At 51.4% G+C, this 26484-nt stretch overlaps 2 protein-coding genes across 2 annotated transcripts in view; both read right to left on the minus strand.

Annotated features, from left to right (window-relative positions):
• DPH2 (diphthamide biosynthesis 2) overlaps positions 1–3899 on the minus strand; it is a 4203-nt gene extending 304 nt beyond the window's left edge. Inside the window, exons 1-6 of the mRNA XM_051999914.1 lie at positions 3165–3899; positions 2819–2931; positions 2515–2738; positions 1180–1872; positions 887–1072; positions 1–784 (exon numbers count right to left, since the gene is read on the minus strand). The exon at positions 1–784 is cut by the window's left edge and continues 304 nt beyond it. Coding sequence (XP_051855874.1) covers positions 660–784; positions 887–1072; positions 1180–1872; positions 2515–2738; positions 2819–2931; positions 3165–3311 — 1488 coding nt within the window. The 5' untranslated portion in view covers positions 3312–3899 and the 3' untranslated portion in view covers positions 1–659. The remainder of the gene's footprint in view (positions 785–886; positions 1073–1179; positions 1873–2514; positions 2739–2818; positions 2932–3164) is intronic.
• A 9004-nt stretch (positions 3900–12903) lies between these two features.
• Positions 12904–26484, minus strand: part of IPO13 (importin 13) — a 28889-nt gene continuing 15308 nt past the window's right edge. The window contains exons 15-20 of the mRNA XM_051999913.1: positions 26077–26129; positions 24737–24803; positions 24602–24660; positions 13770–13859; positions 13412–13593; positions 12904–13053 (exon numbers count right to left, since the gene is read on the minus strand). Of these exons, the coding sequence (XP_051855873.1) occupies positions 12957–13053; positions 13412–13593; positions 13770–13859; positions 24602–24660; positions 24737–24803; positions 26077–26129 (548 nt within the window). The 3' untranslated portion in view covers positions 12904–12956. The remainder of the gene's footprint in view (positions 13054–13411; positions 13594–13769; positions 13860–24601; positions 24661–24736; positions 24804–26076; positions 26130–26484) is intronic.

Here is a 26484-nt window from a genome sequence, read left to right on the forward strand (position 1 = left end):
AGGCTCTTCCAGGCCTGGTGGGAAGGGCAGGGAGGCCTGGATGCCCCCAAATCCCCTTAGCTTTTTTACATGGTGTCTATCTCTCCGCCAGACAGAGAGCCCACTGTGGGCAGGGTTCCCTGGTGTTTCCATTCTTTAAGCATTTGGCATAGGGCCTGACAGAGAGTTATATAGTAGGTGTCTAATCAATGCTCTGGGACACCAAGAGGACAATCACATGAGACAACAGCAGCCAAAGGGACAGTGTTCAGTTTGGGGGTCACCTTAATCTTGGACTCTGTTAGTCAGGAGTCAGAAAACCAGAGTTCATAGCTGACCTCAGACACTTACTAGCTGTGTGATTCTGGGCAAGTCACTTCACTGCTGCCTGTCTCAGTTTCCTCATCTGTAAAACGAGGATAACAATAGCCCGTAGCTCTCAGGGTTATTGTGAGGATCACACAGGAGCCACCCAGTGCCCCACACACAATAAATGCTTGTTCCTTCCTCCCCTTGCGTTCAGTCATCAATAGAGGGGGGCAGAGAGCAGGCAGGCCAGCTCGGTGCTAGCCTGCTTCCTTCTGCCAGACTGGCTGCTGGCACCTTGGGCAGTCCCGGGATCCGCTCTTTCGAGGAGTGCCAGGGTCTCTTCTCGGAGTCCCACTTGGCCCCGAGGCTCCTCAGCTGCCGGGCTCATCCTCATAGGCAATGGGCACACCTCGTCTCCCAGCTACCGCCTGCATCGGTGCCGTCTGGCCCAGCTGAGGTTCCAAACCCCGCCAAGTTCGGGAAGCCAGGAAGGAAGCTGGAGGGGCCAAGGGAGAGAGTCAGCCAGGGGCCTCGGCCCCCACCTCCCAGCAGGTGAGCATCCCAGAGGGGCCAGGGGAGCAGGGGCGGACACACTGACCTGCTGGACTGCTCTCAGCGAGCTCAAACCGGGGTCGCTGGCTCAGGGCTGAGGCCTCTAGGCCGTCGGGGGCGTGGGCTGGGGCCGAGGCCTGCGGGGGGCGCAGCTCTCCAGTGATGAGCGACACGTCAGGCGCATCCCATAGCTCAGACTCCGGGGGTGGGACTGGCACATGGAAGGGGGAGCCTGGAGGGACAGCGGAGGGAGAGCAGGGATGGGCCCTTGCCTTCTCTTCCCCTCCCCGCTGGAGCAAAGTTTTAGGGCTAAGGGACAGGAAAGGAAGCCGGCCTTACCTGGCAGCAGGTCAGAATAGTGAGTCAGGTAGGACCCCAGCCCCAGCAGGCCACGAGCCGGGTTGCAGGCAGCTTCCAGCTCATAGGGGGTGAGCATCGGCCGGAACAAGCCTCTGCTGGCACCACTCTGGGGTCGGTCAAGGGTCCTCCAGGGGCAGGCCAGGAGCACAAAGACGTCCACCTCTGGGAAGTTGGCCAGCTTGGCAGGACTGGGCCGGCCCAAAGACAGGACATAGGCCCGCTTGCCAGCAGCCTGCACCAGTTTCCGAAGGTGGGCCAGAGCCTCTCGGTGCCCTGCCCCCCCCGGAGCACCTGCCAGCAGTCCTACCACTTGGGCATCCCGTGCCCGTTCCACCAGATAATGGCTCCGTGCTCTGGCTCGGACTGCCCGGGGGCCCTCGGCTTGGGCCCGTCCGGAGTCTGGCAGGCAAGAAGAGAAGGGGCGGCTGGGGGCCCAGCCCAGGAGCAGCTGGAGCAAGTCTGGGGTCACCTCACTCCCGCCGCTGTCTGCATTCTCAGAGCCCCCCACATAAAAGGCCCCATAGTCCTCCAGCTGCCGCCCGGGGCCCAGTGGGAAAAAGCGGCCAAAACGCTCCAAGGGTGGGTGCTCCCAGCCCAGGGCAGCAGCAGGCAGAGCCGGGTAGGAGACCACGATGTCCTCGTACTGGGCACGAAGAAGAACAGCTAAGGCTTCTGAAGGAAGAATATACATGGTCAGTTTGTGGGACTGGTTGGGTGGAGAAGATACGGCGGAGAGTAGCCATGCCAGGTCTGGCCTGGAGAGCACATTGGATTGGGACCCAGGGAGGCTCAGTGGGAGAGGAGAGAGGATTAAATGGGCCTCCAAGATCAGAGGGGAAGGAGGCTGCACAGCTCCACTCACAACTTCCCTCAATCAGAACTGAGTCTCACTGCTGCCCTCCCTGGAGGTCACAGATGCTGGATGGCCACCATGTCACAGTGGTCGGTGATAGGTTGGACTCCAGGCCTTCTCAAATGTTCTTTCAACTCTGAGGTCCTATGATCTGGGCAGTCATCCCAAGGACATATGGGGAAACTAAGGCTCTAGAAGCAGGGGAAACTGAGGCAGCAAAGTAAGTGACCCAAGCTGACTTGGGTAGTATAAAGTCTCAGCCGATTTCTTCTCTTCCCCAAGAAATCAACATTTATTAAGCACCTGTTACGTGCCAGACCATGCTAAGTACTGGAGATACAAGGAAAAATCCAGACCGCGCCTCTTTTTAAGGAGCTCCCGGCCTAATGAGGGAGAACACATACAATTGGCTCTGGGGACCGCCACAGGTCTCTCCCCACCCTCCTCTCCCCAGTCCTCACCCAGGGCGTGGGCACAGGATGGCTCACTCAGCAGCACCACAGGCTCTGCAGGGTCAGGATGGAGGGCTCTGAAGGCCTCTGCACACCGCTCCAAGGCCACCGGGCGCTGGCCAAGGACATGGATGACAGGCAGGGGGCCCGAAAGCGGACTCAGGCAGGCGGGGCCAAAGTGCACCAGGGCATCGGCTTCAGCCTGCTCAGCCCCCAGGACGTCCACACAGCAGCTGTGGAGAGGGATCAATTAGAGGGGTGGGCAAGGCCCCCGGAAGACCTCCCAGCTTCCCTCTGGCCCTCGGGCTCCCACCTGCCATAGGCTGTGTCACCCAGAACAAAGATCTTGGCTCCTGTCATCTCCTCCAAGGTCCGGGCCACAGCCACACTGTCTCCTAGGAGTTCATCTGGGAACTGCAGGGCCACCTGAGCAGCCAGCAGAGAGCCTTGCTCAGAGCTTCACTCGGCTCTGAGAGGAGGTGGGGGGGGAGGGGAAGGAGGGAGTATGCCGCCCCTCCTCCCCAGCCCCCGACATCTCCCCTTCCCCTCAGACCCTCCACCCCAAGCCCTTTCCTCAGTCCCCCCCCCTCCTCCAGTCCCTCTCCCTGCACCCATCCTCTACACCCTCGTCCTCCCTCCCCGTCCCCTCCCCCATTCACCCGCTTGGCTTCGTGCTCCAGAATGAAGGCTTGCACCCGCCCCAGCTCATAAGTGCTGCCCAGCTCCGTAAGGGGTGTCAGTGGCTCCGGGACTCCGGCCTCTCGCTGCAGAGCGGCCCCTGCTGGGCTGCTGAAAGTGTCTTCCATGTCACCTTCTACAGCAGAGGCCGCCAGGCCGAGGGTCCGAGCCTAGGATCCGCTCCTGGACTCCACTGGACACACCAGACCCTCCACGTGGGTCTACCCTCCAGTTTCGCTACTATTTCCGAGACCACCCCCTAGACTTCGCCAATCCGAGCTTGTGTTTTCCTTTTTGCCCTGCGCCAGTAGCCAATAGCCTACTCCCAGCTTCTGAGCCAATGGGAAGGGGCGTATTTGTCCTAACCTCCGCCCCAACCGCAAGCCGCAAGTCTTTGTGGGAATTGTAGTTTCCAGGCTCCCAGAGGAAGGGGGCGGGTGATGTGGTAGGGAGGGTCAAAAAGCCTCGGAGCCGCATGCGCAGCCCGCTTCTTGTGTTCCTTCTCTGTTCCCAAGGCAACTGGGTATAGAGGGATATTCCAAGCTAAATCTAAGTGTGATTGCGGCGGCCTCTACTACGCTGCGTCTGGCCCTCAGGCCCTGTCCCGAGCTCCTCTAGCAGTCGTTGGCTGTGACGAAGCTGCGGGTTTGGATGCTGTGTAGCCACGGCATGTGTGGTGGGGGTGTAGTGGAAGAGTCAGACAATCTCACACACACACACACACACACACACACACACACACACACACACACACACACTGCGGTGGCTACTATGTAGTCTCATAGTAGAAAGTCCCGCCCCCCAGAAATAAAGGTTCTGTAGTCCCACGGGAGCCCTCCCGGCGCAGCGGCAACAAAGATGCGGTGGATACTTTGTAGCTGCCAGGCAGCAGGCGGACCCCAGGTGGCGACTGCCCTGGATACAATGTGGCCGCCGCTCCGGCGGGGGAGGGGCCGCGACGGATACAAAGTAGCTCGGGGCAGCGGGAGGCCGGCGCGACGCGGCTCCCACCCCAGCAGCTCCGGGCGGTCAAGCGAGACGTTCCATGAAATCACAGTGAAATCACGGCCACTCCCAGCCCATGTTTCCGCCCGGGTTTAATGAAGTGGGGGGAACGGGGCGGGGAGAGACTTGCGCGAGATCTTTCCGCTGGGAAGTGGCGGAGCAGGGACAAACGCCCAAACCTCCTGACTCCCGCGGGGGGGCCCAGTCTGCCCGGAGACGGCTCTTCCATCTAATGGAGCCGATGGGGAGGTGGGGAGCAGTGGGGAGCAGTGGGGAGCAGTGGGGAAGGAGGGAAGGCAGGGAAGCCCAAGATCTTTCGCGAGACCGCTGGAAAGAAGCTGCTCCTCTCCCCTCCTTCCCCACGGCGGAATTCACTAGGGTGGACTCCAGGGAGTGGGAGCCGGCCTATCCTCGAGACTGAGGAGATGATTGATGCTGGGCCTGGGAGTCAGGAGATCCGGGCCTGAGTCACTTCTCCTGTTATCCAGGAGACATCTCTTCCTTCTCTGCACTTCCTAATTTAAAAAAAAAAAAAAAAAAAAAAAGCAGTTTGGGACTTTTCTCCAAATCTCCTTATGAATAGACCTGGGCACGTGACTCCACTGCTCTCTGTCACTTTTAGTGACTATCGGATCTCCCGAGTATGTCTGACATTCAAGGCTTTTCACAACCTTGCACTCAATTCTTTCTGAAGAACTTGGAATCAGGAAGAGCTGAGTTCGAGTCTTTGTCTCATACACGTAGCTAGATCCCAACAGGCAAAACCATTTAATCTCTTCACCTCAGTTTCCTCTTCTCTAGAATGGAGATGATAAAATTCACCTTCCATTTTTTTTTTTTTTTTGAGAATCAAATGACATAATGTATGCAAAACACTTTGTGAATCTAAAAGTGCTAAATAAACGTTGTTCTTCACTCCTGTTTTTTTTTTTCCTTATCATCCTAAACCAAACTGGAAGACACGTCATTCAAGGATATATATAATATATATAGTACTTTTTGAGTGGTAGACGCTGTGCTAAGCACTTTGCAATTACTTTCTCATTTGGTCTTAACCCTGGGAGGCAGGCACTGTTATTATCCCCATTTTATACTTGAAGGAACTGAGGTACAGAGGTTAAGTGATTTGCCAAGGGTCACACAGCTAGAAGGAGTTGGAGGTTTTCCTAACTTCAGAACAGGCTCTTTATCCCGCTAGGCCACCCAGTAGCTCCTATGCATCTATCCATATGCTACTGCCTGGATTGTTACCTCTACTAGATCACCCCTCTTATCAGATGAATTCCCACTACCCTTAAAATCAATGAACCGACATGTATTTATTGAGTGTCAGCTCCCAAGAAGCTTCCAGTGTAGCTGGGAAGATGACAATTTGAACACCTTTAAATAAATACCAAAAATACAAATCCCGGGCAGTGGGAGGACATAATTAGTTTGTGGGGAGCAGGGAAGACTTCCTGTAGGAGGTGACAACTGAGAGGAATTTTGAAAGATCAGACTGAGCAGGGCTGAAGCGAGCAGGGAGTACAATCTAGGCATGTAATATCCACCACTGAGAGCTACAAGTGACCTAGAGCATTTATAGAATTGTTCCCATAATGCTTTATGCTTTGTAATCTTCAAGTTAGCAAAGACTCATCCAGACTTTCCTTGGGGCCCTCCTGTGACGGGAAGTCCACTCCACCCATTAGTCCATTTCACTTTTGGTTAATTCAATTAAACAAACCTTTATTAAGCACCTGCTGGTGACAGTGGATAATGCTGGGCCTGGAGTTCATATCTGGCCTCAAACACTTCCTGCCCTCAAGGAGCTTACAATCTAACCCTGTAGACAACTCACAAGAGGAAACTGGCAAGAGGCAGGGGAACACAAAGGAGACAGCTCGTCCTATGGAGCAGAAGCCAAGCAAGCCTGAAGGTAGAGAGCAGAGTGATTTGGAAGCTGATTTCTGCCCCCTCTAAAGGAAAGCTTTGGGAGGAACTCCACTCTCCAGCCCTTCAATCAGAGCAGGGAGGAGACTGGGGGAGGCATTGCTATCCAAGGCTTGAATTAGCAGCAGGTGGTGAGATTAGACGTGATCTGGAGATACAGTTACTGATTTAAAGTGAAGTGAGCAGAACCAGGAGATCGTTGTACACAATAACATCAATATTATATGACAATCAATTCTGACGGACGCGGCTCCAACAACAAGATGATTCAGGCCTGTTCCAGTGATCTTGTGATGGAGCCGTCTGCACTCAGAGAGACTGAGGAACTGAGAAACTGAATGTGGATCACAACACAGTATTCTCCCTCTTTTTGTTGTTCGTTTGCATTTTATTTTCATTTTCTTTCCTTTTTGATCTGATTTTTCTTGTGCAACAAGAGAATTGTGTAAATATATTTACACGGATTTAACATATATTTTAACACGTATAACATATATTGCCATCTAGGAGAGGGAGTAGGGGGAAAGAGGAGAAAATCTGAAACACAAGGCTATGCAAGGTCAATGTTGAAAAATTATTCATGCCTATATTCTGAAAATAAGAACCTTAAAAAAAAAAAAAGTGATCCTGGAAGGGGCATCTTCCTCTTGTGGAAGTGAAACCAGGCCGAGATACAGAGTGGAAAGCAATTACTGTGAAAATTTTCCCCTATACATGTGCCGGTTTATCCTGGGTGACTTGTTTATGGTACTCCCCTAAGTTCACTTTAGGAGACCCACCCCATATGTGAAAGAGCCTCCCTCACTTTCTGAGGGTTCTGGCTGGGGGATCTTGGTCATCACCCTGTGGATCCTTGCTCTCAGTACAGGCTGGGCCCATTTTCTCTTCCTGGCATACACATCTCTGATGGCTCCATAGCCGGCTAATGTCAGCCCTCATCTCTCATCCCCTGCTCTTGCCATGGGCCCAACCCAGCTGGTTTCATTCTTAGAGTAAGGATGTTAAAAGTTAATGTGATCCAGCTCTTCCGGCATTGAATGTACCCCCTCAGCTGTCAGCGAACAAGGACTTTGCATTAGAAGAAGGCAATCAAATGAAAGTTTGATGGCCTAAAACCACATGGTGGTTTTCGCTGCTGCTGTTGCCAAAGCAGAAGGGGTTACGAGAGACCAGAGCTGTTAATACAGCCAAAGCAGCTTCGTTGTCACATGGCCAGTCCTGTTCCTGGTCCTTGACTAACTAGGTTATGGGGCTCCACTCCAAGCCCTTTCATGAGAGAACCTGGCCCAGAATCTATGTCCTACCAGCACTGGTGCTGGAGAACCCAGGGAGGCTAGGACAACTTAAACTTGCCTACTTACAGCCATTCCTCTCACTCATTGCTCCTCCCTCTGCCCTCCCTCCCTCCCCTCTCCAATAGATGAGTGGCTGAGGCCCTGAAGAGGGAAGAAGGTGACTGAGTCCATCCAGTGACCACGGCTTTGCTGGACCGGTCCCCATCCCCGCTTGGATGAGTTGGGTCTCTGCATGGTCACAGCCCTTCACTTGGAGCCCAAGGTTTGAGGGGAGGGGAGAGAGCAGAATGGTATCAAAATTTACCAAATACAGGCCACCTAGCCTCTGCCCACGTTCTGGCCTCCTGTCCAGGGCAGCCCCATCCTCCCTGTCACACAGATTTACAGCCACACTAACCCCCTCTCCTCCTTACTCTCCCTCACACAGCAAAGCACTTGTGAGATCCCCCTGGTTTCACTGCCATAGGCGATATCCAACTCTCTTTCACCTCTACACAACGGCTGCCCTCATTCAGGCCCTCAATAATCCCTGAGCTATCTCAGTAGCGGCCTGCGGCTTAAAGCAGCTTCCCTGTCTCAAGCTTCTCTCAGGCCAGGTTGTGCTTTAGTCACAGCTTCTTAAAGTGTGGGCAGTGACCCCAGAGGGAGTCTCGTAACTGACTGTGGGGTCACAAAATTATGATTTATTGTCTGTAAATGTTTGATTTGGATACCTATTTTATATACCTATATACCCAGTTGTCTAAAGGGTTGTGAATGGAAGCCCTGCTCTAGGCAGCTGTCAAATTATCCTTCCTTTAACAACACCTTCACTTTAACACAGATCTGTCCCTCACCCTCCTAGACAATCAGCTCTAGAGACTCCCTATCACTTCTAGAACAAATAAAAATCCCTGTTTGACATTCAAAGCTTTTCATATTCCAGCCTCCTCCTACCTTTCTGGTTTTCCTAGACATCACTTCCTACCCACCCCATACTGTGATCCAGTGGCCTTGCCTTCCCTACTGACCTTCAAAGAGACTGGCCATCTTCTTGGGCCACTCCCCCTCCCATCCCTAAAATGTTCTGCTTCCTCTCTGCCCCCTGGCCCCTTCAAGTCCTGGCAAAAATCTCATCTCCTAATAGAAATGTTTACCGAGACTCCCCTCAATTCTAATGCCTTCCCTCCATTGATTATTTCCAATTTATCATGTAGAAAACCTGTTTGCTCAATTGTTTGCAGGTGGGCCCCTTACCCCATTAGGTTATGAGCTTCTCAAGGACAGCTTGTCTTTTGCCCTTCTTTTTATGCTCATCCATCAGCATGGAGCCTGGAACAGAGGCGACACACAATCTCTTGCTCAATAAACTCTAGAACCTTGCTTCCTCCAGAATCCGACGCCAACTCCCGTGTGTGTTTTGAGTCCTTCACAGCCAGATTCTGACTCATCCTTCCAGCTTTCTCACACATTATTCCATTTGGTGAATTCTGTGGTCCAGCCAAGATGACTTTTGGGGCTCTTCTTCACACAGGCTCCCCTTTCCTCCCTGGCTTTCCGGGCAGCATTCCTACCCTCTCCTGAGCTGTAGATTCCGGGGTTCCTGGCTTATTGTGCTGGTTTCTTGGGCAGGGTCGTTCCATGAGGGGCTGTGGCTTCTCAATGTTTTTTCTGCATGCTGCTGCCTAGTCCTGAGCTGGTTAAAGGAGCTCACTCACTGGCATCCATCTTCAGAGCTCCCAGTCACTGTGGTTCAGTCACATACTTTTTATCCCATTGCCAGACTGAATGTGAGGAAGTTGCGTCTCTGGGACTAGTCTGGGGCTATCTTAGTTGGAAAGTAATCCTCCCTCCCGCCCCACCTGCCTTTCCAGCCTCGTTCCCCACATCTCCCCTACCCCCTTCTCTGGTCCTTGTCTTTGTGCAATACATACAAGTAGCTACAGAAGAAAGAAGGCTCCATAGAGATGAGGGCTCTCGCAGCTGGAGGGGAGAGGCTGGGAAGGGCTTCCTGCATGAGGTGGCTTTGGAGCTAAGAGACAAAGGTGAGAAGGGAGAGCTGGGGGAGAGGAAGGGGGAGGGCAGAGTAAAGACTCCAAGAGATGGAAGGTGGAACATGTGGATGAAAGCACTGGGATGGTGGGAAGGCCCTGCAAGTCTGACAAAGGATTTCCTGATGCTGGAGGGAACAGGGAGCCACTGGAGCTTAAAGTGTATGTGCACCTATTGGGTCTGCATCCCAAAGAGATCATAAAAAAGGAGAAAGAACCCACATGTGCAAAAATGTTTGTAGCAGCCCTTTTGTAGTGGCAAGAAACTGGAGACTGGGACATCAGTTGGGAATGGCTGAATAGGATTAGAGTATATGAATGGAATGGAAATGTATTGTTCTATAAGAAATGATGAGCAAGCTGATTTTAGAAAAAACTGGACTTACACAAACTGACGCCGAGAGAAACGAGCAGAACCAGGAAAACACTGGACACGGTAACAAACAACGTTGCATGATGATCGACTTCAAACTTAACTCTTCTCAACAATGTCGTGATCCAAGTCAATTCCAACAGACTTGGGATGGAAAATGCCATCCACATCCAGAAAGAGAACGATGGATGCAGACTGGATGCAGATAAAAGCATACTACTTTCACCTTTATTCTTTCTTGTGACTTTTCCCTTTTGTCCTGGTTTTTCTCATAAAATGAGTAATATGAGAACATTTAAAATGATTTTACATGTGTAACCTATATCAGGTTACTTGCTATTTTGGGGAGGGAAGAGGTAAAAAATATTCAGAACTCAAAATCTTACAAAAATGAATGTTGAAAACTATCTTTACATATAATTGGAAAAATACTACTGAATTTTTTTTTTAAAGTATGTGAGTGTTGGCGGGGAGAGGGTGTCAGACATTTACTCTAGTAAAATCATGGAAAGAATCTTTCAGAGGCAGGAAGACCAGGCAGGAGGACAGGAATAGGAAGAAGAGGGCCAATGAGTGGGAAGAAGGGGACATGGATGAAATGCTTAGGGTGTCAATGTCCAGACTAGCAACTACTTCCTTCCAAAAATATGAAGTCTCTTAATGGAAAGACCTTCTCTTGACCTCTCCACAGCCTCAGACACCCTCCCTTCTCTTAGGTCCCCTCATTAATCTGGTCTCTCTGGGCCTCCTCCCTCCTTGCTCTGAGATCCTTTTCTGCATCCTTGTCATGTGCAGTTACTGCAGGGATCCCCCAAGGCTCTGTCTTGCACTCCTTTCATTCTCGGCTATCTCAGTCGGAGATCTCTTCTGCCTACGGCTCCGATGCTCATCTGCCTTGCAGAGGATCCCCAGAGTCATCACTACCTTTTAGACATGGTGAAGTGGATGTTCCACAGGCACCTGGAACTCGACATGTCCAAAACCGAGCCCTCTCCCCGCCACACCCACCCTTCTCTCTTGCAAATTGTCAAAGGCACCCAGAGATATCCTTGCTATCAACTCTATTCACCCCATATACCTAATACATTGTCAAGTCCTTTCAATATTTCCTTCTCTCCAGTGTTCCCCTGCCACCATCTTGAAGCAAGCTTTATCACCCTCTCACACAGGGGCCCTGCCGCCCAACCCCTGCTTGCCTCAAGTCTCTCCCCACTCCAGTTCGTCCTCTCACAGCAAACTGCTCTGGCCTTCCTTCAGCTCCACTCCTCAGCCCCCGTCTTCCACCCGAGCTCTTTCCTATCCATGCAGCCCCATACCTCAATGTCATTCCCACAGATTTCTTCCAGACTCTCCTCTATGTATCTTGTTTATTTACCGCTGTTTGCATAGTCTCCCTCCGTAAGACTCTGAGCTCCTTAGAGGGAAGGTACCATATGCTTTTCTTGGTTTTCCTCTCTTGTATCCCCAGTACTAAAGCATAGGACCTGGCAAACACTGGTGGACTGAGAGCACTCTGGACAGTAAGAGATTTTGGAGGAGATGTGGGTTCTGGGGAGAAGATAAGAGGCTCCGTTTTGGACAAGCCGAGATCCAGAGAGCCACGGGATAGCTGGATGATAGGAGTATAGATTCAGAGCTGGAAGGGACCTCAGAGGACTTGCATCTGACAGATAAGGAAACTGAGGCTGCAAGAAGTGACAGACTCGGTGGGTTGGAGGGAAGATCTGACTGCTGATATCCACAGTGCTAGCCACAAGTCTAGGAAGCATCTGCATGACCATCGAACATGGGAGCTGATGAAATCATCTGGGGAGACTGGAAACCAGAGATGGGGTCCCAGGGCAGAGTCTGGGGGACACCTACACTTAGTAGGCTTGAGGGCGATCAACCCAGAAAGGAGGAGGAGGAGCACACACCCAAGTAATTTCGGGAAAAGCTGAGGGGAGAGTGTTCAGATGCTGATCGTTAGTGCCAAAGGCTGCCGAGGGCTCAGGAAACATGAAGCCCGAGAAAAGGCCATTAGATTCAGCAATTAAGAGATCGGGTGCCGCGGAAGAGAGGAGGGGTCAGAGGTCAGACTGCAGACAGATGTGCAGGCCCTGAGCACAAGGAGCTCAAGGCTTCTGACTGGGGGAGGCCGAGAGGGCTGCAGCCTGGGGGCAGGGCGGGGGGGAAGCTCCAGGGAGCTCTTTAAGGCAGGGGGCCACCAGGAGTATCGGAAGCCATTGGGGAAGGAAACTGATCTGAAGAAGTTCAAGACTGGAGTGGTGCTGGTGGGGAAGAGGGGCAGCTTCCTGGGTACCCCAGAAAAGGAGATCTGGAATGCAAACAGCTGGTGGCCTGGCAAGGAGGAAGGCCATGGCTCTGCCAGCTGGAGGAGGAGGAAGAGCAAGTGGGGGTGCAGATAAGAAAGGCAGGGTGGGGTCTCGGGGAACTGGGGCAGGGGGGATGAAGGACTGAGAAGGGAGAGTGTAGAACTCAGCCGATGAGCGGATTTGGGGGGTGGGGGGGATGGCTGCCTTGCTGCAGATTAGACAATAAATTTGTAGCAGCCCAGAGCTGCAATTTGACAACTTGCTTTAGCTTCCCAGAGGCTTGGGGGGGCTGGCTGACAATCCCATGTGGAAGATCGGCATCCTTAGAAGGAATTAGAAGGGCAGCAAGGGACTGCAGCGTAGATAAGTGGTTCATCAGGGACGGGAGGAACTCCAGTGCCAGAAAGAAGTGGGGGGGCTTGCAGGTCACGGGGAGATCAGCTGCAGGGGGCACCTGGACAGGGTGACGGACAGACTGTGGGACCCTCCAGGGAGGAAAGGCCATTCTCCCCCAGCAGCCCGAGAGCTCCTCCTTGCACCTCCAGGGCCACATCTGGACAAGGCACAGTCACAAGCGAACTGAGCCTAAAGTTCCCTCACCTTAAACCTGACAAAGTGATCTCCATCACCCGGTCCTGGGGCCACAAAGGGCAGGAGTTCTAGGAGAGGGTGACTCCGAGCCAGCCCTGGCCCGGTCCCTGGGCTCCCAGAGAACATCCCCGCCTTCCCCAGTGGCCGGCCCCTGAGTAGCACAAAACAGGAGGACCGAATTGAGTGGGGGTGTTTGGGGTTTATTCTATAGACACTCGGCCTCAGCCAGCCCTCAGTAGTCAGCAGTGTAGTCAGTGCCGTGGAGCCCCCGACAGAGCAGCGTGAACTCCTTCACCATCTCCTTCACTCGACGTTTGTTCACCCGTTCTCTGCAAAGGCCGGGAGAAAGAAAAGGGCCGTCAGCTCCATTTTTTGTGAGTCCGCGTCAAGGGGCCGGGGAAGGGAGGGATGCCGCGGGACCAGGGGCGGCTGGGAAAGGACCCAGAGGGGAAAGGCTCGGGGCGCGCTGGGAGCTGGGCCGGGTCTGGCTGGCAGGTGTGTGCCCGTGTAGCAGGCTGGTCAGTCCGTGGGCACTGGTGAAGCCCCTGCGGGGTGCCTGGCACAGAGCTCAGCCCCGGGATGAAAATGCAAGTCCCTGCCACAGGGTAGCTCCCAGGGGCCGCCGTGGGGGACCTCGAAGCAGGGTCCTGTCTCCCCTCCCCAGACTCCCACCACCTGCCCAGTCACCTGAGGACCTGCTGGCTGAAGGTATCCTTCTGTTCAGCACTGAGCCGGGGTGAGGGGAAACCTGGGGGCTGCATCACCTCCTTGATCCACACACTGAGGCAGCTAAAGCAGTGTTTGTTGAGGGCAAAGAGGACATCCGCAAAGGAATCCATGAGGCTGCGGGAGGCCTGACCCCCGATGGCCTGGGGAGAGGGGAGCCGAGGCGGCCGCCGTCAGGAGGGCAGGCAGGCAGCCGCCTCGGCCCTCAGAAAGCCCACCCTGTGGCCTCGGCTCTCCTGGCTGCCTGGCACAGCGAGGGCACCAATCTGCCAATCCCAGGGCTCCTGCTTCCCGCCTACACGGCCCCTGCCCGACTCACCTCTAGCACAGCCTGCAGCAGCACTTTGCCATCCTCCTGGACCACCTGCCCGATGGGTGGGATCTCCCCACACCGGGGCAGCAACTCTGTCTGCAGGAGGGACAGGTCACAGGTGACTTAGACACCCAGGGAGCAGTGCCCCCGCCTCCCCAGGGCTGAGTCTCCTGCCAGACCCCTGAGGAGGGTTTCCTTAATTCCTCATCTCACAGGGGACATGCTGGGAGGCAAAGTCTGGCCAGGGGATTCTTGCCCTCACCCCCCTCACGGAGACCAGGACTTGGCCATCCCAGGGAATGATCTGATCCGACTTTCTCATGTGAAATGGGAGAGGCTCAAGTGTCCTGAGATGTGACCCTGAAGCCACTTAGCCCGGGAGGGCAGGCCCTGTCTCACGAATCTGCCGCCCTTCCTCAGGCGGGAGGTCTTCTGGGAAGCAATAAAGCTAAGGCAGGGAAGGGAAGAAGAGGGGCTGAGAATGTGAGGAAGGAGCCGTGCAAACTGGCCACAGGTCCAGGACCCAGCAAAAAGAGCGAGAAGTGACCAAACCCAAATCTGGGCCTACGTGACAGGCAGCAACCACAAGAAGCAAACCCAAGAACCCAGGATCTGAGAGTTATTCTCAAGGGGCTGGGGAACAGTGGGGAATGAACTTGTCCTCCCAAGTCCTGGAGGCAAGATGGGGAAGACAGACCAACACTATCCATAAAGCAGGAAAATAAGACCCAGGAGAGATCCTCACATCCTTCTGAAATGAATCAAGAAGGCTTCACAATCAGGATGGAGAAGCACAGAGCCTGCCAGGGGAGAACACACAATCCAGACAATTCTTGCTTTCCAGAAGATGGAGAAAATGCCGAAAGAAATCTGCGTTCCCCCAAATCCATGTGTCAACTTTACTGGACTGAACCGGACTCTCTCTGCTCCTGCCCTTGGGAGCATTTCAGACCCTCCCTCACCCCCACTAAAAAAACTCTGAAAAAAACAACCTCAAGCGAAAGTTAAACAACGGAAGTGGGGAGAAACCCCCACTGCTGCAGGCACACTGGGCGCTGGGCTTGAGAGCTCTGGCACTGAGAGAGAAGGGCCTTTGCCCCACTGGGCCCACCCCCATGAGTCCCTTCTGTCCCCAGCACCTGCCTGTGTCTGTATCTGCCCCTGCCACATGTTCTTCCCCTCGGTTCTGATCAGACCCCCGCGTGGCCAGCCCTGGCCCCTGCACATTCTTCCTCCCACTGACGCTTCTGTGTCTCAGGCCCCCACGTGTCCTTGAATCATGTGCTGTCTCCCCAATTGTGCAGCCTCCTTCTTGTCTCCCTCCCTCCCTTCCACATCACAGGCAAATTCACATTACATAAATATTCCTTTACACTGAGGTGTGGGGAACAATCTACATATGTAAGTAAGAATTGTCCATATCCAAGAATAAAGGTGACCAACCCTAAAACAAAGGGATCGGTTCACTCTCATAGTCATCACCGATCCTGGCAGAAGGGAGGCTATGGAAAGTCATTTCTTATTTTAAAAGGCAGAACAAACCAAATATTAACAAAATGCCTTGTATAGTGAGGAGATAAACTCCCAAGAGAAGGAGAGCTGCTGGGTGAGGATCACCTAGAGCAGTGATGCAGTAGTAGCTAGCGACAGATTACCCAGCCAGGAGGAGGAAATTGAAGAGTTCAGGAAAACAGATCACAAACTCAATAATACAGAGGCGGCAAGAGGGAACGGGCTCCTCAGCTAAGGGGCCATTGGCTGATCTCTCCTTCTGTTAAGAACAGCAGCTAAGGAGTTCGTGATTAGCCCTACATCCTAGGAGCTGACTCTGACAGCAAGGACAAACTAGTTGTGCAAGAGAAACTGTAAGAAGCAGTGTAAGAAGTCACTGCTCCCCACGATGCGCCAGTGACATAGTCTCCCCGACTCCCAGAGCAGTATTTGGTCCCCTGGACTTGTGTTGGGAGAGAGTAAAGCTAGATGCATCCCCATTAGAGAAAGGGCAGAGAAGGGGGCACAACCTCAAACCCAACAGGAGAATCGGCCAGAGGGATGAGGTCTAGCGGTCCTGACATGCAAAGAGCAGTGACCAACACTAAGAAATCCAGAGGCAAGAAAATCTAAGTGAGGAGCTGACAACACGGCCCATGAGTGCCAGTGACTCAGCACAAAGGCCCACAGACCAAGAACAAGCCAGGTGAACTCTAGCTCCAGATTCAAAGAGATAAGTTTAACCCTCCAGGGATCACTTAGATTTGGCGAGAGGAGACTCAGGCCTCAAACATGACTCTGGAAGGGGGAAACCACAGCTAAAAGGAACAGGAAAGCCAAGAAGAGAATGGGAGAGCATCCCACAGGAAAAATATACTCATGGGGGGAAGGGAGGAACCCCAGATTTAGATTTCCCTGATACAAGTTACTCCCAATAAGGAAACTCTCAACCAATTCAGGTTGTACATGCTCTGCAATTCAGAGTCTTAAGAGAGTGTCCTGGCCACTAAAGGGCGAGTGACTTGCTTGGACCCACCCAGTGGATACTGGAGGCAAGATATGAACCATATCTTCCTGGCTCTAAGGCAGCTCCATCCAGACTCATATATGAGGAAATAGAAAGGAACAGGGAAGTAGGAATGGGGCAGAGTTGGAAGAAGGGGTGGTAAGAGAGAAGAGAGAAAAAATGGGGACGTATCGGGAACAGCATCAGGGAAAAGCTGAAGTAATTTTTTTGAAGTGAGCTCCAGATCACTTGGGCAGAAAGAAGAAAGAGATAAGGAGTTCAGGACTTGCCTACGGACAAGACAGTAATGGGGGACTTCTGTTATCCAGTTACTGCTGGAGCACTTGCTTGCTCGCTCTCTCCTGAAACTGGGGCATGGAAGAGCTTCCTGACTTGCTTTAGTGAGAATTCTATCGTTCAAAAGGTGGACAGGCCAACAGGGGGAAATTCTATTTTGGAGCGTCTGTCTCCAAAAAGGAAAAACCCCTTTAAGCTTCGTTAAAGAAAAAAGGGGAACAAAGGGGCATCGCGTTACCAGATCTCAAACTGTATTAAAAAGAGGGACTTCTCCAAATTATTTGAGAACTGGCTACAAAGTAGCACAGAGAACAATGAAACACATCGGACAAACAAGACTGAGAAGTTAAATCTAAAAACTTAACATTGTGAAATCAGAGAAAATTTTCTGACGAAGAGGAAAAAAGAACTCTTTCAACAGGCAACAGGAAGAGAACAGCTCTGGAGTGAGCGGGAGAGAAGGTTCAAGTTCCACCCCTGAACAGGTCACCACCCTGGGCTTCAGGATTGGATGCCAAAGTCCTTCCCAGTCCTGGCTCTAGGACCCCTTGATTCTATGATCTTTTAAAGGCAGATGGAGATGACCAGACTATGTAAAAGCTCACAAAGACATGCATTTATTTCCCCAAGGTGGGAAGAGAGGCAAGTAATGAAGGATGAACGGACGCAAGTATACAAGAGTCTTCCAGAACAGTGGAGGGGTGCTAGAACTCAGGACAGGCAGAAAGCTGACAACTAGAGGGTTGGCTTTGGTGACATTAGGGAAAAGAAGAAGGGTGGATGGGGCAATAATTGGCAACAGAGAAGGCAGATCTGCTCAGCTTGGTGCTGCCTTTTTCCGCCAAGCCAAACAATTTTGCAGCAGATAAAGGGGGAATAAAAATGGCAGATGAAAAGCTGAAACCAGAGAAGGAGAGAGGTAATGAGAGAAAACTTAGCGGCCTGAGAATCCAGGTCACCAGGGCAGATGAGCTATATTCTTAGGAACTAAAAAGAAATACCAATGGGATTGCTATCAGAGGTGTCTGAATGATCACAGGATTTTGAGATTGGATGGGAACTCAGACGTTGTCCAGGCAAACCTGTACAGGAAAGACTTCTACAACACACCCAAAGAGTGGCCATCCAGTCTTTGCTTGAAGATTTCTAGGGAGAGAGAACCCCTTACCTCCCAAGACAGTCCCTGTGGAAAATGGAAGAGGCACTAGACCATGGGAGCAGGGCAAATGTCCCAATTTTTTAAAAAAAGGAAAGTAAGAGTTTACAGACTATATAGATCAGTGAGTGTGGCTTGAATCTCTACAAAAATTCTAGAACATATTATTAGGAAGGATGGTTAATAGGCAAATGGAAAAGAAGGCAGACTTGATGAGATAAAACCCAGGCCTTGAATATGGTTTAGATACAACACAATAAACATAGAGGGGATTTAAAAATGATTGTGTGACCAGGCCCAGAGATGAGTTGTGAATGACTGATGTAGGGTTTCCACATCTGATAGATGAGCAAGGGGTAGGGCCTTGTGAAATTGTTGCCAGAGAACCTTCAAATTAAACCCAGCAGAGCCAAGCCTGCCCCAGGACAACATCAGATAGTGGGTTCAAGTTTTTGTTTCTAGGAGAAACACAGGATAATGCCACAATTTCATGGTTCTCCAACACTGTCTGTCCAGATGCAGTGTGATCTAGACATCCACTGGGAATGGATGGTAAAGAGCCCATTCCTTGGTCTTCTTGGACAGATATTCAGGCTGAACTGCTCGCAAGGGTTCCAGCTCTTGCTCAGGAGAATGATAAGCAGTGCCTCCTGGGAAGGGGGAAGCACCGTTTTTTGTTACCCTACTTGGAGATAGTGATTAGGGTTGTTAACAAAAGTGTACAACATCTCTTGAGGCATGTTTCTGAGATATGTCATCAGGCAGGATGACTTTTAGGGGACCTTTCCGTTAACTAGATTAAATTGTGAACCTGCTGACTCCAGAGGTGATCCCCAAAGATGTGGTCTTTGTAGAACACTGTGGAACCCCCCAGTAGCATGTCCCTAATACAGGGAAAGCCTAGGTTGTGGAGACCAGGATGTGGAAGAATTGCCGAAGTCCTTGGAAATGCCTTTTTTAGAGCAACACCTGTGGCTTTGCTCTCCTTCGGGTGTTTAACTAGGTCTCAGGTAGCCACTCCATCCATCTCTGCTTGCTGTGCTACTTGACAGAGCACACTGGCTATCTCGAAGCTGGGCTCCCCTGGTTTGCTGACACAAACATCCGGTCACAAATCTGGGTGAGCCTCACCATCCACTGCTTGCTGGTCCACGAGTCCTGGTCCACAAGTCTCAAGCCAAGACATTTTCCTTCAATTCTTGCTGCAGTTTTATGAGAAAGTACTTTTTATCAGCTATCATTCCACTCCACAAGATTTTGCAAATGGGTTTTTATCCTAAAAGGAAATTGACCTTGGCTATAATCTTTTGCAGCTGAGCTAGAAGATGGAGGATTTGCCGGCTCAGGCACTTCCTAGGATGCTTTGGTCTTGAGCTTTGCTTTGCTTTGAGCAGGAATTGCTTTATCTTGGCTAAACTTCCAGAGACAACAGAAATCGTTCTGTCTGTTCCCTTCCCTTATCCATTCCTGGTTTTCCTTCCAACAATATCTGAATGGATCTCTGACTTCATAGAAACCCATCTAGCAGAACTCTTGCTCACACTCACCCAAAGTGCTGAGGATGGAGCTGGGAGGTGGGGCATCTTCTTCCCTTTCTTTGCTATTGCAAGGATATAGTGGGAAACCCCTTCTGTTTTTCATACTGGCCATGTGGCCAGCTCCATTAAAAAATAAAAAGCTACTGTGATTTCTTGATGAAACCCCTCACTGTGTCAAGACTGTTTTAAAATGTTGGTTTTGTTGCCTGATGATTTCTGATCTTTCAATTTGGTGTTGATTTTGATCTTTGAAATAAGTGCACTCACAGGATCCTAGGAAATGATTCAGAAAGGAGCAAAAGCAATCAGTCTTTCTGGATAAAAGTCAATCCCATTTTTGTGATGAGATTACACTTTCCCCACATCCAGAGCTTCCAGGTGTGATGCTTCTCTAAACAAGGGAGGGCCGCATTCTGCTTGCTCCCCATCACCACTTCCAGATCTATGGCTCCTCATGTGGAGCCTCTCCTTGGAGGTGACCTCTATCCAGACTGATTACCCCATTCAGCTCCTGCCTCATCCACCAGCCCCAGAGCATGTCCCTCCTCAGTTTTCTCTTCCTCAAGCCCGGTAATTCAAATGTAAAGTCCCTCAAACACTGGCATTCCCCAGTCCTTCATTCTCAATGGCCTGATGCATTCACAACTCTACCATACTGGAATGGTTCCTTTCATCTGCCAAAATCAAACAGTTCAACTGCCAAAATCAAACAGTTGAAAATCCCTTTACTCGATCCTAACACCCGATCCTTCCGTCTCTGCACGTATCTCATTCCTAAAATTATTCTTCCTCCCTATGACCTTAATCCTAATATTGGACTCAGCCTAATCCTTCATTTTCCTTCATATTCCTTCAAACTGCAGGCCATATTCCCTGCTCTGGTCTCACTTTCCTGCCTTCTCAATCTTTAACCTAGAGTATAAATGCCATATTACTCTATTCCCTGCTCTCCCATCTCAATGCCTCTGCCTTAGCAAGCATTTTTACCTTGTCAAACAGCAGACTACTGCCTCCAGCCTCCTTAGCTCTGATTACTATGCGGAGGGGTCCTCCAATTTGGGCTCTTCTCCCTTCCTGATTCTCTAATATACCACACAACAGCCATCTCTCAAACCTCCCACAATGTCCACTATCTCTATCTGCACAGCAAAGAGCCTCAGACCCCCTTTTCTTCAGTCTTTCCTTATCCTGTTGTGCACAAATACCTCCAGGTCCTCCTAATATTCATGATACTTTGCCAAAGCCTAACGATCTCTCCCCATAGAGCTTCCTTTCCCTTTCTGAACAAAATTCCTTAAAAAAGCCGTCTCTATTGCTCCTCCATTTCCCGTCCTCCCACTAACTTCTCAGCTCTCTCTAATTGGGCTTTTGCCTTCAGCACTCCAGCTGCTCTGTCCAAAGCGAACGATGATCCAACAGCTTGGTCTCCCTTTGCTGGATCACCATCCACGCCATCCTCCCTAACTGTGGCTATCTCCCGGGGTTTTTCCCTGGAACTTCTCTTTTCTTTACACACTTTCTGGTGTTCTCATTACCTCCCAAGGGTTCAATTACTAACTGTAAGCTGACTACTCTCAGGTTTATAGATCTAGTCCCAGTTTCTCTCGAGGTTCAATCCCGTATCAACAACTGCCTCCTGGACATTTCCCAGTGGATGTCCCATAGGCATCTCAAACTCAACAAATCCAAAACACAACTCAGTACTTTTTCCCAAGCCCAGGCCTCTTCCAGACCTACCTATTTCTGTGAAGAGTACCACCATCCTCCTAGTCACTCAGGCTGTGATCTCAGTGTCATTCTCAACCCCTCTCTCACTTACTCCATCTAACCACACTGCTGTCTTGACTACTATTTATATGTCCACAATATTTTTCTTACTTACCATCATCCCCCTTTCTTCACTCACAGGGACACTGATTTAGACAAAGTCTCCAATACCTCTTTAGCCTTCTGATTGATCTCCCCGACACTCTCTCTTCACTTCAAAACATCATTCTCCATCCCCTACCTAGTATCTACTAGAGTGATTTTTCTAAGGGTTTTTGCTCTACCATGTCATGTAGCCTTTTACTCTCATTCAATAAACACCAGTGGCTTCTTATTATTTCTAGGAGCAAATGCAAACTCCTTCCATTGGCAATCAAAATTGCTTACAACCTCCTCCACCTAGCTGTCCAACCTCATTCTCCATCCCTCCCCTTTACATGCAATCCGGCGCAGCCAAACTGGTCTTACTGTTGATCCTCCCGCATGGTCCTCCATCATTTCCAATCTCAACACTTGGTGCAGATTGTCTCCCGTGCCTGGACTACCCACTTTCCTCACCTCCATGCCTCTTACAATCTCTAGCTTCCATTAAAGCTCAGCTCAGATGCTGAGTTCCTCCTCCTGTTCCTCAGTAGCTGGCTGCTGCCCCCTTTTCAGAAGTGACCTTGGATTTATTTCAGAGACTTATTCTGCCTCAAAGGCAGGGGCTGTTTCATGTTGTCTTTTATTTGGCTGAGTCAGTCCTGACATAGCAATTGCTTAAGGCCCTTCTCCACGCTGGCCACCTTCTTCTGCCCAGGCTCCAGCTAGCAGACCCACGTGCTTCCTACACTGGGTGGCCAGAACCGAACACAGCACTCTGAAAGTCATCTGAAGGAACGCAGCACAGAACTGTCCCCATGAAGACAGCCCAAGATCTACTCTCTTGGAAACAGGATACATTGAGCTTATAGTCCAAAAATCTTTTTCAGACATGCTACCAAGGCATGCCTTTGCCTGATGCTACAAAAATAGTTTTGTTTTTTTTTTGTTTTGTTTTGTTTTTTGTTTTTTTTTTTTTTGGGGGGGGGGGCTGAAGCAATTAGGGTTAAGTGACTTGCCCAGGATCACACAGCTAGGAATTGTTAAATGTCTGAGGCCAAATTTGAACTCAGATCCTCCTGACTGAAGGGCTGGTGCTCTATTCACTGTGTCACCTAGCTGCCCCTGCTTTTTTGTTTTTTTAAACCAAGATCTGAGATTTTAACATTTATTCCTATTAAATTTTATCTTTTAAAAATTTTTCAACTCAGGAGATTCAGTCCAAAATCTGTCAAAACCATCTTGGACTGACTTGTCAAGCAAGATGTTAATGCTCCTTCCCCACAGCTTTATGCTAAAGGTGATGACCTGTTAGCCATCTCAGCCTCTATTCCAACATCCTCAAACTTTTGATCTAATATCCTTTTATGCTATTAAAAATGATTGAGCATCTGTCCAGAGTTTTTTTTTAATCTGGGTCATCTTTACAGATAATACCATGTTAGAAATAAAAACTAATTTTGAATTTATAAAGGGTTTTTAGAAACCTCTCAGGATTCTCTGGACCATACTTTGAGAACCACTTTGAGAACAAGCCACTGATAAAAATGTTACATAAATAGCACAAGTTCTAGCACAGATGCCTGAGCCACTCAACTAGACATAAGACTACTGAAAATTACCTAGGATTGGCCACTCAACCAGTTTCAAATCCAAATAACCATGTTGTATTCTAGTTCACATCCCTTAAGAACGATAAACTTCGCCCACCACAACCTCAGCAAACAGCATTAATGGCACCCTCCAACACTTCCAGGCTGGTAAGATTGTCATCCTTGTGTGACCGGCTCTGGCTGGAACCAGGATGGCATCTGTGATCGCTGCTTCCTCTTCCAGATGTCTAACCACCATCCCTCTAACAATACCATCTAGAATTTTTGCACAAATCGAAGTCAGACACACTGGCTGACAGTCAGCAGATCTCATTCTCTTCCGGTTTTTTTCCTATGCCATTCTCCACAATCTCTGAAATATCAGCAATCGTATTCACCGTTTCTTTCAACATTGGAGGACAGTTTATGTGGATTGAGATCATTAGGTCCTTTTCTTAGAGATTCCTTAATTAGCCTTACTTATCCTGCCACTTCTAGTCCAAAGATCATCTTCCCTGACAAAAAAAAGGAGAAGCAAAACTCCTTAACAGGAAATCTCTCCGAAAACAACGCCGTTCCCTGAACCTCCGCCATCTCACGGAAGGTGGCATTTTTGCCAAACTCCGGGGGTTAGCCTTGCAGGTGAGGCGACATCGGGGCTGTCTCAGTAACATCGGTAGCTGGTAAAAACGGACAAGCCTACGATCCCTCCAGTTTGGAAAAACAAAGTGGCTGAAGAACACACATGGCCAACTGATGCGGCCCATCAGCACTTTCTCTACGAGAGACAGAGGGATAGCGAGCTCGGCCCAGGACTGAACAGCTGTGGGAAGAGGGGCTGGGTCACATTTGAAAAACTTCTCCTGCCGCCAAAACCACACCAGCTCTTAACACCGGTGCTGCCCGGGGTTACGGACAACCACACCCTGCGAAGCAACAGACTTACAAGGGAGCCGGAAGCAACAGAAAGGCCCAGGGCGGGCGAGGAAGGGCCCGGACAGCCACAAGAAGTGCCTGAGATCGAGGGGACACCGCCCCCAGGCCGCACCGCCAGCCACAAGTGCAGAGCGTGGCCTTCCACCAACGGGATCCTTCTCCCAAAGGGAGACGGAGGACGAGCAGGGAGGGAGGACGTGTCATTTGTCCCGGGCCCTTCCCAACAGGAGCTCGAGGACCTGAGGCATGCGGAGGAAGCCCAGGGCCAGCCGCCCAGTGAGGGCAGCCACGAGGCTCAAGTCCAGATGTGGGCTGGCCGGGACACCGGCTGCCACGGCACTTGGGAGAGACGGCTGCCATTATTTACAGCTGTGGGCCATGATAATTTGTGTTCCTCACCCCACAGGGCAGACGTTTGTAAACATAAAGCACTGAATCAGCATAGGAGGGAAGGGACTGGGCAACAATTCGCAGGAAAAAGATCCGAGAGCTTCAGTGGACAAGAGCCTGCACGACCTTGGCCTGCGGAGTATCCACTGTCCCTCTCCCTGGTCGGGCCACATCTAACAACTGTGCTCAGTACCAAGTGCCACAGTGTGGAAGGGATGTTTTACAAGCTGAAGCACACCCCTGGAGGGTGACAAGGCTGCTGAAGACCCTCAAGAACTCCTGTCACACAGGAGTCACTGAAAGAGACTTAACTCGGAGAAAAGAAACCGCTTGGGACATAGGAGCTATTTGCAAGAGCCTGAAGGGCTGTCCTGGGGAAAGGTCAGTATCAGAGGCTTATTTCCAGGTCACCGTCCAGCGTCCTGAACGGCAGAAACCGCACCGAGCTGGGGACACAGATAGGAGGCCAGGCCGGCCCTGGGAGCACAGGTCCTCTGAATGCCCCACGGTAGCCTTTGTTTGCTATTTCCTGGACCCTGAGAGTCCTATGGAAGTTGGGGTGGGGAGCAGGGCTCCATACTCACAAAGAAGCCGCAGGAGGCCTTGACAGTCGGGGCCTCAGGGAACTTGAGTGCCAGCACACCTGCCCACAGGAGAGACAGGTCAGGTCAGGGAAGTCCTTCAGGTCCTCCCCAGGCCGTAACCAGACCCCTACTCACCACACTGGAACACAGCTTTGACATCCAAGCTCTCAGACAGGAAGAGGTCCGGTTTCCGCTTCAGGGCCTATAGGGAGAGGGAGCCCCCGTGAACCCAGCCCCTGACCCCCTCCTGGCCCCACCCACTAAGCCACTCACCTGCCCTGGTCTCCTTTGGGGTGTGGCCACACCGGGGATCCAGCCCTGCTGGGCTCCTCACAAAAGCCTGTTCCCTCCCTTCCCGCCCTCCCCTCCCCCAGGGACCCAGGACACCTCAAAGCTCCTGCACCAGGTGGGGGACAGGAGGGAGACAATGGCTGATGAAGGAAGGCAGGGACACCGTGTGCTGAGACCAGAGGCAATCTGGGTCGAGGTGGCAAGAGACCCTGAGTCACACATGGTGGGGAAGATCCATAAAAGGAAGAACCGGGAGGGCCCAGGAGAAGGTCAAGGACTGTCGGCATCTCTGAGCCAAGCGGGAGCTTTCTCCAAATCCCCCCCAGGACCAGGCCTCTCAAAGAGGGCTCTGGGCAGACGCAGCGCTTCAGCTCTGGGCTCGGGGGCCAAGTGTCTCTCAGCCATCATCCTCTTCTTTCAGCCTTGACAGGACCTCCTGGCCCCATCACCAGCCCCACTGACCATCCAGTCCCAGAACACTCCCGGACCACCAGCCCTCCAGAGCCTGGCCGCCTCTTCGGGGCTCTGACCCCAGGGGAAGGTACAGCCTCCCCTTTCAGAGGGTCAGAGTATTGCGGGGCCATCCCAGGCCCCTCGACTTCCCCTAGCCTCCCCATAGCTCACTAAGGCTTGGAGCAGCCCACTGCCAGGCTCACCAGAACCAGCCTAATGTCGATCGGCCCAGAGGCCCAGCTCCCACTTCCTCCTCCCCACACAGCACCTTCCACAGAATCCACCAACCCAAAGGTTCCCACTCCCTAGGAGTTTTGGAACAAACCAGATCCAAATAAGCCAAGAGACCTCCCAGCAGAGGCTCGCAGCAACGGGACCCCAAAATCCATGTGCTTCCCCAGGCCCCACGGCCCCTCCTGCAGCCTGGAGGGTGGGCGCCTAGCAACAGCAGAGCTTCCCCACACAGCCCACCCCCAGCCTGCCTACTCGACCCTCGTGTGCCCACGGGGGCAGCCTCTCCATGGCCCTTGTGGCAAATCCAGGGGGGAAGGAGGACTAGAGGAGAGTGTTGGGTTGTCAACTTCCACGGAAACAGATGGAGAAACTCTATTCAACTCAACAGAAAAAAAGTTGTCAACAGAAAGCTAAAAAGATATTTAAATTGAATTCCAACAGAAGAGAAAGAGAAAGAGAGAGAACAGAACGTGAATGAGTAAGAAACTAAAACACACCTGTGCCAGGAGTTGCATAAATGAATCAACAATATCAGGATGATCCCTGGGCCCTAAAATATAATAAATAAAGATGGAACTTAAGAAAAACTCATCCAAACAGCAACTCAACGTCATACAGTTACGTGGGCCGGAGGGCCTGCAGGAGGCGAGGGAAAGAAACAAAACATACAAAAACCATGGACTGGGAAAGCCCCAAACAGAAAGAAACAGCAGAGTGACGGTGGGGGGGTGGGTTGGCCAGCCCCTGGCTGGCAGGAGGGCCGGGGACATTTGCAAACAAGTCAAGGAAGTCACCGGCACCGAGCGCCAGAGGAAGGGCCGAGCAGAGGGACTGCCACCCTCTCTCCCCATCTCGGGCCTCCTTCCTCAGGCCCTCAGGCTGGTGATGCCCGAGCTCAAACCAGA

This window comes from Antechinus flavipes, chromosome 4 (genome assembly GCF_016432865.1).
Source record: "Antechinus flavipes isolate AdamAnt ecotype Samford, QLD, Australia chromosome 4, AdamAnt_v2, whole genome shotgun sequence".
In the NCBI taxonomy this organism is placed as follows: Eukaryota; Metazoa; Chordata; class Mammalia; order Dasyuromorphia; family Dasyuridae; genus Antechinus; species Antechinus flavipes.